We start from the raw sequence: 12,295 nt of genomic DNA, 5'->3' as shown, positions 1-12,295 counted from the left end.
CGATCAAATTCTGAAACTTGTCGAATCGGTTCAATCAAATCTCTCTATCGGTACTATATAATCTGAGTAACGAGAAATACCAACATGACATTTTATAAATATTATGTGATAGACAACTTGCTAAAAGTAAGAGAGTAGATGCCAGTAACCTACGAAGTGGTCCAACAATTAAAGCGAAAATGGTATAATGACCATACAAGCGAAGCGACCGTACGCAGCATCTGAAACGAACAACAACCCGAACGTATCCTGTTCAACCAAGAGCTGAGGTATAGTTCCTACTGAACTATGATTTGCAGACAACTCAAGCCACGAAACCAGAATGATGTATATAGATAAAAGTAAGAAAAATGACGCAAACAGTTCATGAACTTTGGATCAATGTGTAATTTAGTCCTTGAATTTTTAATTTGTTCAATATAATCCCTGAATTTTAACCTTATGTTCAATGTGATCCTTGAACTTTCAATTTGTTCAATGTGATCCCTGAACTTTTGATACATGTTCAATATAGTCCCTGAACTTTATAAAAATGTTCAATATAGTCCTTTTATTAATTCAAGTTCAGAGACTATATTGTTCATTTTAATATAGTTTAGGGACAAAATTAAACATGTACCAAAAGTTCAAAGACCACATTGAACAAATTAAAAGTTCAGGGATCACATTGAACATTAAGCTAAAATTCATAAACTATATTGAACAAATTAAAAGTTCATGAATCAAATTGCATATTGAACCAAAGTTCCGAGACTGTTTGTGCCATTATCCCATAAAAGTATATAGATTAGGATCGCATATGAGGAGCTGCCAAGTACATCTACTAAAGTGCTAACGAGAGAGAGAGAGAGAGCGCATAGCAGAAAGCAGAACAGCTAACTGTTCCTTTTGTTCTGGGAAAAGAAAAGGCTATTACAATAATTAGTGATTTGGAGTCCTAAACATTTTCCTAAATCTTCGGGTATTAAACAGCTCATACAAAAGACAGCACAATTTGCTGTCCGATTGACACGGCTTATCTTCATTTTTTTTCGTGGGTTACATGGGGAAAGCATATAGCTTATGACTGAACCAAATTCTTAGAAATTGCTTTTTGTGCCCGCTGACGGGTTGCGTTGCTCGATGCTCCGATCAAAAAACCAATCAGTGGGGAACTCTCTTTCATTTTGATAGTTAAGGCCTGGCTACAAACTTTACCTTTACAATGATTTATCTTCATAACCCTTCGGCCCAGCCCAAGCCCGGATGAAGGAAGTGGTAATCCCAGGATCGACTGCCCCATCTCCACTTAACTGAATTTTATGCCATGTATCCCAGCTATGCTTGCCACCAGCATATGCAATGTCTTCGAAAATCAGCATGCATAATTATATATTCTCTCCGGATTTTTCTGCAGACAGGTACAGATTTTCTTAGAGATGATCATAGAACAGAGCCAACAGAGATGCATGATAAAGAATAATGATATTACTAGGCGATTAGGCCATGTTAGCATTTGATTCATGGAAGGAGAGAAGCAGAAATGGTTTAAAAAAGACCATACAAAGATTCAAGTACCTCCATACGGTATAGTCATGTTTCTTCTGTACCATCAGTTTCCTCATCCAAGAGCAATTTCTCAAGCCGAGCCACAAGATGATCTGAAGACAAGCTTAGGATTTGATTTTCTCTTCTCAAGTCAGCCACTTCTTTCTTCAGATCATCATTTTCCTTTTCTAATGATGGACTCGAGAGTAGTTGGCACTTTAATTGATTGTTTTCCTTTATCAGTTCACTCATCTCCTTCTCCAATTCCACAATCTTCTCTTTCAATATCCGGTTTTTCAACATCAAGTCATCTTCCTAACAAATCAAAGCAATCAAAACTCCGATAAATGAATGTATTGACATAGGCCCCGGATTCAATCATCAAATTTTGGATTTTTACTTGAAATCAAGACTCAACTGCCAACTCTTGGAGGCATTTGAATGCAACTCATTTCATCGACACTCATCTTCCCCATCGAGGTCCGGAACCGCAGGGAGCCCGACCCGGAGACCACCGCTCGGGGGTCGCGCAACCCCAGCCACCGCCGCCTGGGGTCGCCGGACCTCGAGCGTCGCCGGGGTTGCGCGACCCAGGCAACGCTTGGCCTAGGTCGCGAGACCCAGGCGGTGGTCGCCGGAGGGTCGCGCGTCGCTTGGGGGTCGCGCGACCCCGGCAACCGCCGCCTGGGGTCGCCAGACCTCGGGCATTGCCTGGTTCGCACGACCCAGGCAGCGCTTGGCCTAGGTCGCGAGACCCAGGCGACGCCCGAGGTCCGGCGACCCCAGGCGGCGGTCGCCGGCGACCAGATCTAGCCATCGGCGGTTGGCTGGCGACCAGATCTGGCCGGCGGCGGTGGCCGGTGGTGTAGCTCCACCGGAGCTTTTTTTTTTTTTTTTTTTAAATTAGCAAAAGTCCTTTAGCCTAAGTTGATTTTAAAAAACACTTACCAAACACTACTTGCATTTCGGAAAATCCCTTTAGCCCAAAGGTATTTGCATTCCCCCAAATCGAACCAAACTGGCCCATATAAGAGAAGCAATTGAATAGCCTACCGTGCAAGCTGATGATTTTCCAGGAGAGTCGTATGATGTAGATGGTGATTCAAGATGCTCATTGCATACTTCTCGGTGAGATAGATAATCAGCTTTTGTCGGAGAGTTCACTTTATCGAGCGACGAGCAAGGTTTCAGTCCATTAAACATCTCTGACCTTTGTACTCTATCAATCGTATCTACATCACAGTCAATTTTTGCTTTGACATCCTGTTAATCCACAATTGAGGTGTTAGCCTACAAACGAGAAATATCCACTTCAATTATAGGAACAGAGAGAGACGAGTGGAAGAAAATAGAATAGCTAAACTCACAGGATCCATTGGAAGATTCTCCACAAAATCATTTGTCCCGGATTGCGGACCTGTCTCTTGGTAGTCATCCATTCGTGCCGGCAAAATCTCTTTGATTATATCAGCTTCCAACTCAATCGCAGTAGGCTGAAGCTCCCAGATTATCTAATGCATGCAAGCAGTAAAGAACTTATAAAAAGCCATTTAAAATTGAGAATTGATCAGGTAATTCCATAATTCTACTTTAGATGCCAATAAAGTTTGAGAGAGATGTAACCGGTAGAGTAGGTAACTTCAAGCATTTAAAAAAAAAAAAAAAGGTAAAAGAAAGAAAAAGAAAAACGATAAAGATCCACCTGATCATCTCTTAGATTCTCAAATTCTGCAATGACCCATAGTCTTGGATGGGGTCTACTGTTTCCCCATCGACATGCACGGGGAAAAGTCAATGAATCATTTTGAAGACTAGGCCGAGCCATGTCAATATGCTCATAAAACCACATCTGCACAATTTCACCAAAATAGAGATGTGATTTGTGCAAAATCCCAAAAAGGGAAAACGTCGCAGACATTCATACCATCTATTTTGGGCATGTATGTCAAGATTTGAGAAAGAATAAACAATGCATCTAAAATTGAATGATCACGAACTTGCATATAGGGTGAACTGATAAACTAGAAAGCTTAAGATGGCTTTCAAGATATCCAAGAAAAAATTACCTGAAGGAATAAAAGACAACCTCCAACATACTGCATACTTTTTTCCTTTCTTCTGCTCAGCCACATTATCAGATCCTCGAGCACAGCAGAACCCCAAGCATATTGATGTACATAATCCAAATTACTAAGGAAAGAAAGATAACGAGTATCAATCGTTCCAGTCGTATTCGGAAAAAGAAAAGTTCCAAATGTAAAAAGTAAAAAGCTCCTTATAAAGTCATCATCAGCTACCCCACCAAGGGAATCAAGTCTACTCTCAAGTGAAGCAACTGTAATTTTCCTCTTTCCAGGAACAGCACCATAATGTTCTTCTAGATCTGAAAAAGGCTCGTCCTGCTGAAGTATCGCCGGCTTTCCAATGACACGAAGCCCCAAAACCAAAGCAACGTCCATGAGAGTCATGGAAATTTCGCCATGAGCAAGTACAAAGGCACGCTTATCGCAGCTCCATTTCTCCATCAACTCAACCAATAAATTCTTGCTAAGAGTGTGATTCGGTATGAGCAACAGATTACCAAATCCCACACTCTTTATTGCATCTCGCTGATCATAAGATAATTTCTCCACTCGCTTCACAAAGGATGGTGAGGAAAACCTAGTACTGAAATTCCCAATCTGCATATTTCCGAAAACCATTGAGATATGCTTTATGTTTTTCGCTTAACCGAATTTCAAACACTACTTATGAACATTGGTCCAAGCCGATCAGCACGAGTCACCATATTCTCAACCAATAAATTCTTCCTAAGAGTCTTGACCCAAAAAAAAAAATTTCTTGCTAAGAGTGTCATTCGGTATGAGCAACAAATTACCAAACCCCACATTCTTTATTACACCATGTTGATCATGTGATAATTTCTCCTCTCGCTTCACAAAGAACACCTAGTACGGAAATTCCCAATCTACATATTCCGGAAAACCAATTGAGACATGCTTTATCATCTTTTCCTTAACCGAATTCTAAACCGATGAGCACTAAACACCATATTCTCAGTCATAGCTATTGCTCAGAAAGAAATACATCAAGTAGATCTATGAAGGAAGGACATACAAATCAAAGTATAAGCACACAGGCAAGAAGCACAGCTTTAAAATTTCACGAATTGAGACGCATTCTACTCAATTCAATTGCCAGGTTTGACAGGAACACGCGTAATCAGACGGGAGAAATCTTTCAATCCACAGAAAAAAAAATCGCCTCCCGAGGAACTAAATCGTGCGAGATTGATCCGGAACGAAACCTAAACAACAGATCACTCCGGAAACGAAGTATTCGGCTGCGAATCAGAACACCGTCTAGCCTGGAAATCAAAAGACATGCCGAACACAAAAATTGAAGAGGCGACGAAACGTGTTTACCGAATCGCGAACTTCAACGGCTGCTACGGAAGATTTTCGCTTCGACCTTCTCATCGGGGCTGTGAGCAGGCGGCTCTGCAACGGATCAAGGTTTTTTGAATTCGCAGCACCTTGTTCTTCGAGACCAGAGAGAGAGAGAGAGAGAGAGAGAGAGTGTGAGGCTGGCTTACAAAGAGAAGCTCCTCGTGGAAGAAGACGACGAAGGGCGGCTCTGCAACGGGTTTGAATTTCGCAAACCCTTCGTTTTAGAGAGAGAGAGAGAGAGAGATGGGGTGTGTGTGTGACAGAGGGGGGTGAAGGCTTGCAGGAGAAGCTTCACTGAAGAAGACGAGAAAGGGCGCCAAGTCGTTTCATTGGGCGGAGGGACGCGGCTACGGTGCATCGTGCTTAGACGCCTGACCTTATGCGCCTCGAATATCGGCCCTTGATGCTTTCGTCGCGCTAGCCTAATCGAACGCCTGGATGGATGACACGTGGACCCCATTTATATTCAGCCCAAAAAAATATAAATAAAAATCGGGAAATTCAATGTATCGGGTATAATGGTATTTAGAAGCCTCTCTTTCGTACTTACAAGACTTGTGTACGTAACGCTTGTACTCGATTCGTGTTGATCGGGTAAATGTACGTTTCTTTGTCGGCCTTTTTAAGCTAAGGTCGAGCGTGAACGAGGGTTTAAATGAGGGGGACGGGATCGTTTACTTCCGTCAACATCGGTCGAATCATTAGCCTGTAAGAATTAAGGTGGTTATAAATTTTGCGTCTAATGTGATAATAATGACATTAGTTGACGCAGGACAGGGGGCATCGAGTAGGGTAGAGAATCGGCGTCTCTAAGTGTAGTTGGTATGTGAAAGGTGGTGCTCTTTGGCAAAGATGACCGCGCCGCTTTTAAAGGATTTCGATCTTCTTCTTTTTTCTTCTCATAATATCTTCAATTACTTATTTTACAAATATCGAATTTACGAGAGATCGCGTGTAAGAATTTTAATTTATTCATCCGGTATTTCAACATCAAAATTTGATCTCTTAAAACACAAAATGACCTTCGAAGGAAAATTTCAATCTCGACATATTTTATATCTGTCCATGTATATTTATGTCATTTATCAATATCGCGTATTTCATCTATGATCAATTCTCTTACTTAATGATTCGATTAATTCAATAAACAGTGGTTTTGGAACTTTTTGCTTGATCTTCTTCCGAATATCGATTTAATGCAAGTGCATATTTATTATTCTAAAAACGATAATTTTGAGATTTTGGATATATTACGACTAGAGATAGGATAAAGACCAAGCGTACCATCTTGGGTTTTTCCTTTGACTTAACATAAGGATGCAAATGATGAAGAGATCAGAGCGTTTTGTTTCGGTGACAACTAGACCCGCGTGTAAAGGAAACTTCTGTGTTGTTTTCTTTTTTCCTTACATCTATTGGTGAAATAGAATGGTGTAACGATTTAACTCTTAACATTAGCTTTAAAATAAGTTTACCGTGAATTTTTCGATCGTGTCAAGCATTTTTAGGAGTATAGTAATTTAATTTCGTGTAATTCGATGAAGTACATACATGCTTCCTTTATCCATCCAATCGGTTGTCATGCTTCGCTGGATTAAGATTTTTGCCTTTTCTATTACGAAAACTTATCTGAAAGCAGGTCATATTTGTTTTAAAATATAAATCATGCTAATTAGTCTAAATAATGCGTTGATCCATCTCTGCGGAATGCAATATGCTGCTGTATATTAGAAAGTTTAAGATTCGAAATTTCCATATAATTTCAATCATTTCAATTTTTTTGAAAGGGTAAAACCTATAGTTGCATAAGTAGGAATAACGGCACCAATTACCTGGGCTCCGGGAAGGGGGGCGGCGGGTTAGATGTAAGAAAAAATTACCTTATCCTTCTTACCCATGAGGTTCCAACATGAGGCGGCAGTGGGAAATTTTTCGCAATAGGCTTTATAGTATAGTAAAGCTAGCCTATTAGGCCGGTAGATAAAAATAATATTTTTTTTGTGAAAATATGATATTTTTAAATTAGAAATTTTCGCAACTCCATCACACGTGATGTGGGGGGTAATTTGCACATCCTATGATACTCTATTCCCCTTGCTTTGAATGAAAATTATTAGATCGCCCCTTTCATTTTGGGATGCTATTTTCTTTTTTATTCCGATTTTTTTCGCATTCCGGTTTGACTATTTGGTGGGATACAATGAATTTATTTCATTAGCCAAAAGGCGAATCGATCGAAAAAGAAATTAGAATTACTAAATATTCAACGATTCCGTTTTTTATCTTTTACATTTTATCGTCTTTTCGAGATTACTGCGTCGTGTATAATTTAATCGAGAGAAGCGAAAAAAAAAATCCTGCGATGCTTGAATTGGAAACGAGGCAGAAAATAGATATCTACCAATTTTCGAAACTCGCTGAGTCGGATCGGCGCCGGAACTCGCTCCGCCGTGTTCTTCCTATACATCTGAAACTTCCGCCTCCAAAACTAAAGCGGGCACACACACTGCCTCAGCCTTACACTATCAATCAAACCCGAGGAATTTACAGTGGGCCTTTTCTTCTACCTCCGCCGCCGCCGCCGCCGCGGGATTCTACGGGCTAATCGACGACGACGGCGGGCTCGTTCTCCGGCGGCCGCCGATCCAGGAGCGAGTGCCGGCAGTTGGGGCAGGACGAGTGGGAGAGCAGCCACGTGTCAATGCACCTCACGTGGAACCCGTGGTTGCACTTGGGGAGCACCCGCACCTTCTCCCCGTCGACGAACTCGCCGAGGCAGATCGGGCACTCCGTCGCCGGGATGCTCGCCGCCGCCGCCGCGGACCCGTACACCGCCACGGGGATCTGGCGCAGGTCGCGCCTCTTGAGGCCGGTGGTCGCCAGCCTCGCCGCCGCCTGCTCCGGCGTCTCCGCCACGAACCGCCGGCTGCACCGGAGGGCGCAGCGGACGATGGAGTTGAGCCCCAGGGCGCAGATGAGCGCGCACAGCAGGGCGGCCAGGATGATCACCATGTTGGTGTCGAAGTTCGTCTCGCTGATGTACGAGTCGCTGGCCGCCGCCGCCGTCGTCCCGTTCTCCCCCGACGCCTCCGACGGCGGCATGCCGAGGCCCGCGGCCAGGAACCTCCGGTTCAGGCTGAGCCGATTCATGGCCGGAAACCCAGTAAAACCCACGAGACTCGGGGTTCAGTGGAAGACGATAAGCGAGGATATGACCTCGGAGTCGACTCGATCAAAGCGAAAAGACGGCAATGTTGGGTGAGATTCCAGCTAGAAAGGGACACGGAAAGAGCATCTGCTTTGGGTGGGTGTGTGTGTGTCTGCTAGATAAGGGAAAGCGAGCGCGTCATTTGCCACATCTCCAGAACGGATTTTATCCGAATTGGGACCGTTGGAGCAGCTCATCCACGATTCGAGCTTTGCTGATGGCGAGGGAAATGGTCCTCCATCGTCAGACGATTGGGGCGACGCGCAACTGTGGGGCGACCGGAATCGGAATCGGAATCGGGGCTCGCTCCGCTCCTCCTCCAGTCATCTGTCCCGCCGGCGAAGCGACGGTCGGTCGGTCGGAAAATTTTGCTCCGGCGAGAGAGATTAAGAGAGAGGGAGAGAAGCGAAGGGCTGCAGCGAGAGAGGCGAGGCGAAGATATAAAGAGAAGGAAGAAGGAGAGAAGGCAGAGAGGAGGAGGAGGAGGAGCGGGTGAAGCGAAGAAGATTAGGCACCTAATCAAGATATCAAGGGGTTTTAATATTTGGGCAATTACAAGTAAACCACATCACGTCCGTCTAATCCTTAAATAATTGAAGGAAAGATCTTACGAGATGAAACCCGTCCCCCGATCATCAAGTTGTCTTGTCGGGCCCGCCCGACAAAATAATCACGGGACGTTGATAAATTTTACCAGTAAAGAAATATTTCGTACGAGATATCGATGACCCAACTAGTAATTATAAGACCACATGAGTCGAGCACTAATGAAATTATGGACCGGGTCGAGGTGCGCCAACAATTGACTGGACATCACCCAACCGTCTTATTAAAAAAAATTACCATCGCGAGATATTTATCTCGCGCTTGCCACTACAGGACGGGGCTCCCTTTGCATGTGCATCGATACGGCTTGGTACTCCACGACAAAGAGCTGCTCTGTCTTATGCTTGAACAGGAACCGAAGTACTTCAATCAAATCGTGACAGGTCCACTTGCAAAAATCAAGATTATGCATCTACATAAAAGTTTCTAAAGTATGGTTATATTAACTCGAGAGATAAGGACGGTCCAAATTTTTCTCCCAAGTGTCAATGATCAAGTAATTGTTTCCTTTTTATAATTTATTATCTATACATAGTTGCCTTTTACCTGCCCGGCTGGATTGAAGAGTGCGGTGGGGGAGATTTTTGGTGCCACTAGCAATAGGTTCAGTTTTTTTTGGCTAGACCATTTGCCTCCCGACGTCGACGTCATCTTAGGAGAATCAATTCATTGAATTTCATGATGAATGCTGGGAAAATTAAAAAAAAAAATTTCGCATCATCGACCAAGGAAGATAACAAATATCTCCCCCACCTTTTTGTTTTACTAGTGGAAAGGTGGGCACGTACTTTGGGTGTTGATCTCTCGTGATTATTTCGGGGTAGATTCGTTGTTCACGAAATTATCAAGTGATTCGATGCGCGTTTCTCTCGACTGTTTGTCAGTGTCTTGAATAAGAAATCCGACCCGAACCTCATTTACTCCCCCGAGTGCGCTCGAAATGACAGAACTTCCAAAAACGACGTCGCCGGAATCATAACGCGCCGTGCCGTGCCCGAAGAAAAAAGTCGGGTAGATCCGAATCCTTAATAACCCTCCCTCTCATTTTTTATCTTCGGTCGCCCAAGGACACGACACTTGATGTGGCGGAGGAGGGGCTACTCATCCGGGGGGGGGGCGGGGCCCTAGTGAAATCGGGCCACACGTGGTGGGAGGCGCGACGGTGTCGGCTGCGGGGATTTATTGCCGCCGCGGTGTTGGCCACAGGAGGGTCTCAATAATGGTCCGGTCGGGTAGCCTTTTGGGCAGATACGCGTGGACCCTATTTGCCTCCAAAGGATGTCCCAGTTCGTGAACAACCAATGTGTCGGGGGGATGCACATGTACCGATTCGCACAAAAGGAGATCGGTACGTCGAATTTCGCTTCCAAGTAGTTGGCTGAGCGGTTAGGTTCAGGCATCTCGCCCGTTGTCCGAGACGGCCGGAGCCTTTGCCCCCGATGCACGTGGATGGGGATCTTTTGCGAGCGCCCTCGAAAAATTAGTTGATTCGGAGGCTCTCGGATTGTTCCGATTATACAAACGAGTACGACCGGTTAGATTTCTCGAGCGATCGATTGCACGGTCTCGCGTGATCGAGCGTTACGTCCGAAGTTCATCTTTTTATTTTGGATGCGTATCCCCTCGAACGTCACGTGCCGGTTTTATCCGGGGTCGAGCGGTGAGCGCGCGTTTTTGTGCACCAGATGCATCACGCGACGGGGCGACGATTGCGAACCGTTCGTGAGCGGGAGTTTTTTCGTTTCCTTTTTTTTAAGTCCAATCGCAAAATCAATTTGGATGCACACCAGATGAACATGAGATCCGATCTGTCCAATCGTAATCGACACATATAATATAATGCGTCCCACTTTTTTTCTAATGTGACATCGATGGAGCCTAGCTTTGGAACAACCCTCCTGTGATTGAATGCGTTTTTTTTTTTTTTTATATATATATGCTTGTGGAGTTAGTTAAAAGAGTAGTTGGCGGTTGCTGCAACAGTACCAGCTACGAGAGTTCGTGGCATGGCTTGTTCCTACGTGCCCGATTCAATGCTTTTGGTGAACTGAAATTGGGGGCAGATTTCTTCACCCGAAATGGTTGGGGTTGGCGAGGCGAATCCAATTTTTTGATTACGTAATTAGGGATTAGAGAAAGCGGTCTCCCACGCGACGTCGTTTTCCCTCTGGTACTTCCATTGCTTCGTTTTTTCGGCAAATCGAGTAGCGCCGTCTGGCGCGGCACAACCAATGAATTCATCGAGTAAAATGTAGAAAAGAACAAAACCCGAGCCCGCGAGTTTTCTAAAACGAACTAATGCTAAAGAGGGGATTGATCGTACTAATCGTGCGTGGCGAATATAATTTATATATTTTTCTTTGCCGATGGCCTCAGCCTAATCAATCAATTGAACATTTGATTGACACGCGATCGATCGACCGTAAACTGCTATTTTTGGGACCGTAGAAATGGGCTCTTCTTCCTGGCGACCCGATTCGGACAATGAGGCAACATCGGCCAGAGGGATCTCTGGGCCTGACTTTGGATCCGATTGGACAGGCCTTTAATGGGCCTTGGCAAGTCTTTGCCTTCTACAAGCCCAATATAAGTATAAGCCCAACCCGACTTGGGCTGATCAACTCGTCGAAAATTAGAACCGAAAACCGTCGAAGATATGGCGAAACAGAAAACCCAACAGAAGCTGGCCCATCGTTCCATACTTAAGAACGGCGTAAGGGAAAGATCTCGACCTAAGCATATCCTTAACAGGTTTTGTCTCCGTTCTCGTCCGAACCTCAGGATCACAATAATGTAAAACAGCTAAAAGATATTCTCTCTCCTTAGGGAAGACAATGATATAGGGGGAACAGGGGATGCATAGTGTACATGTACCAATACGTGAATTGTGAAGCTCGCCGTCCCTATATATCAAATGAACAGGCCGCAGAGGCTCTTGCATGAGCTTCGACTCCCTTCCTTTAGTAAGGTTAACTCTTAACCAAACATCAATGATTCAAGAAAAGTCTCTGGTTAAGAGGCATCGGCGAATTGTGAATCGGCATAAAAAAAAGAAAAAAGATAAGTGAAAACCCTTGAAGAACCCTAATCGCACACAATTTGACCCAATTTATTATCACTAAACGGCACCGTTTTGGCTGGACTGAAGCCGCGTCGGATCCACGTTCGCTTCCATTTGCCTGCCATCGACCGCCTAACTTGCCACGCAGGGTTTCTCGGCCGTCCTGGATGGGACTGCGACGGGGGACATATTTGTCGCGCCAAACCAAATGTATGGGTTATAAAGAACAAAAAAAGGATTAAATTAGGGTTACAGTGGACATAACCTAAAGCCTCTGGCGATATCTTCCCTTTACATCACGAATCATCATGGATGATTCATGGGCCAAGTGGGAAAAAGGCGAGGGGCGTCGGGTGCTTCGATGTGGTCGCATGTGGTCGGGTGCGCTTTGCTTGGTCCCGAGTTCTTGTTCCGATTCTTTGCCTCCCAATTGCTGCTTTCGAT

The 12,295-nt window shown here is 44.4% G+C and overlaps 2 protein-coding genes across 3 annotated transcripts; both read right to left on the bottom strand.

The window, feature by feature from the left end:
* Nucleotides 1-857: 857 nt before the first annotated feature.
* Nucleotides 858-5,075, bottom strand: LOC115685808 (protein MAIN-LIKE 2-like). Of its 2 annotated transcripts, XM_056315400.1 has the most exons (7): nt 4,953-5,075; nt 3,594-4,208; nt 3,230-3,376; nt 2,895-3,038; nt 2,581-2,790; nt 1,558-1,842; nt 858-1,390 (listed from the first exon to the last, which is right to left on the bottom strand). In XM_056315400.1, exons 1-6 carry the CDS (start codon nt 5,004-5,006, stop codon nt 1,573-1,575), a joined length of 1,440 nt encoding a protein of 479 aa, XP_056171375.1. In that variant the 5' UTR covers nt 5,007-5,075; the 3' UTR covers nt 858-1,390; nt 1,558-1,572. The 2 variants fall into 2 exon arrangements, with proteins under 2 accessions (XP_056171375.1, XP_056171376.1); XM_056315401.1 differs by lacking the exon at nt 858-1,390 and having other exon boundaries at nt 1,784-1,838; nt 4,953-5,045.
* A 2,272-nt stretch (nt 5,076-7,347) lies between these two features.
* LOC115685813 (RING-H2 finger protein ATL74) lies at nt 7,348-8,738 on the bottom strand. The gene has a single exon (XM_030610929.2). It carries the CDS (start codon nt 8,124-8,126, stop codon nt 7,578-7,580), a length of 549 nt encoding a protein of 182 aa, XP_030466789.1. The 5' UTR covers nt 8,127-8,738; the 3' UTR covers nt 7,348-7,577.
* Between the last annotated feature and the right edge of the window lie 3,557 nt (nt 8,739-12,295).

The sequence above is a fragment of the Syzygium oleosum genome, unplaced genomic scaffold, assembly GCF_021117445.2.
Source record: "Syzygium oleosum isolate NSW1041296 unplaced genomic scaffold, Sole_v2.1 Sole_v2.10, whole genome shotgun sequence".
NCBI classification, from domain to species: domain Eukaryota; kingdom Viridiplantae; phylum Streptophyta; class Magnoliopsida; order Myrtales; family Myrtaceae; genus Syzygium; species Syzygium oleosum.
Note: the sequence above shows the minus strand (reverse complement) of the source record. Positions and strands in the feature narration are given on the sequence as shown.

Excerpts from the sequence above, each read along its gene's own strand:
- LOC115685808 (XM_056315400.1), bottom strand. The coding sequence starts at position 5,006 with ATGAGAAGGTCGAAGCGAAAATCTTCCGTAGCAGCCGTTGAAGTTCGC. Across the intron at positions 3,377-3,593 it reads GTTGTCTTTTATTCCTTCAG|ATGTGGTTTTATGAGCATAT; the intron begins GTAATTTTTTCT and ends GAAATTGTGCAG. Across the intron at positions 2,791-2,894 it reads AGAATCTTCCAATGGATCCT|GATGTCAAAGCAAAAATTGA; the intron begins GTGAGTTTAGCT and ends GTGGATTAACAG.
- LOC115685813 (XM_030610929.2), bottom strand. The coding sequence starts at position 8,126 with ATGAATCGGCTCAGCCTGAACCGGAGGTTCCTGGCCGCGGGCCTCGGC.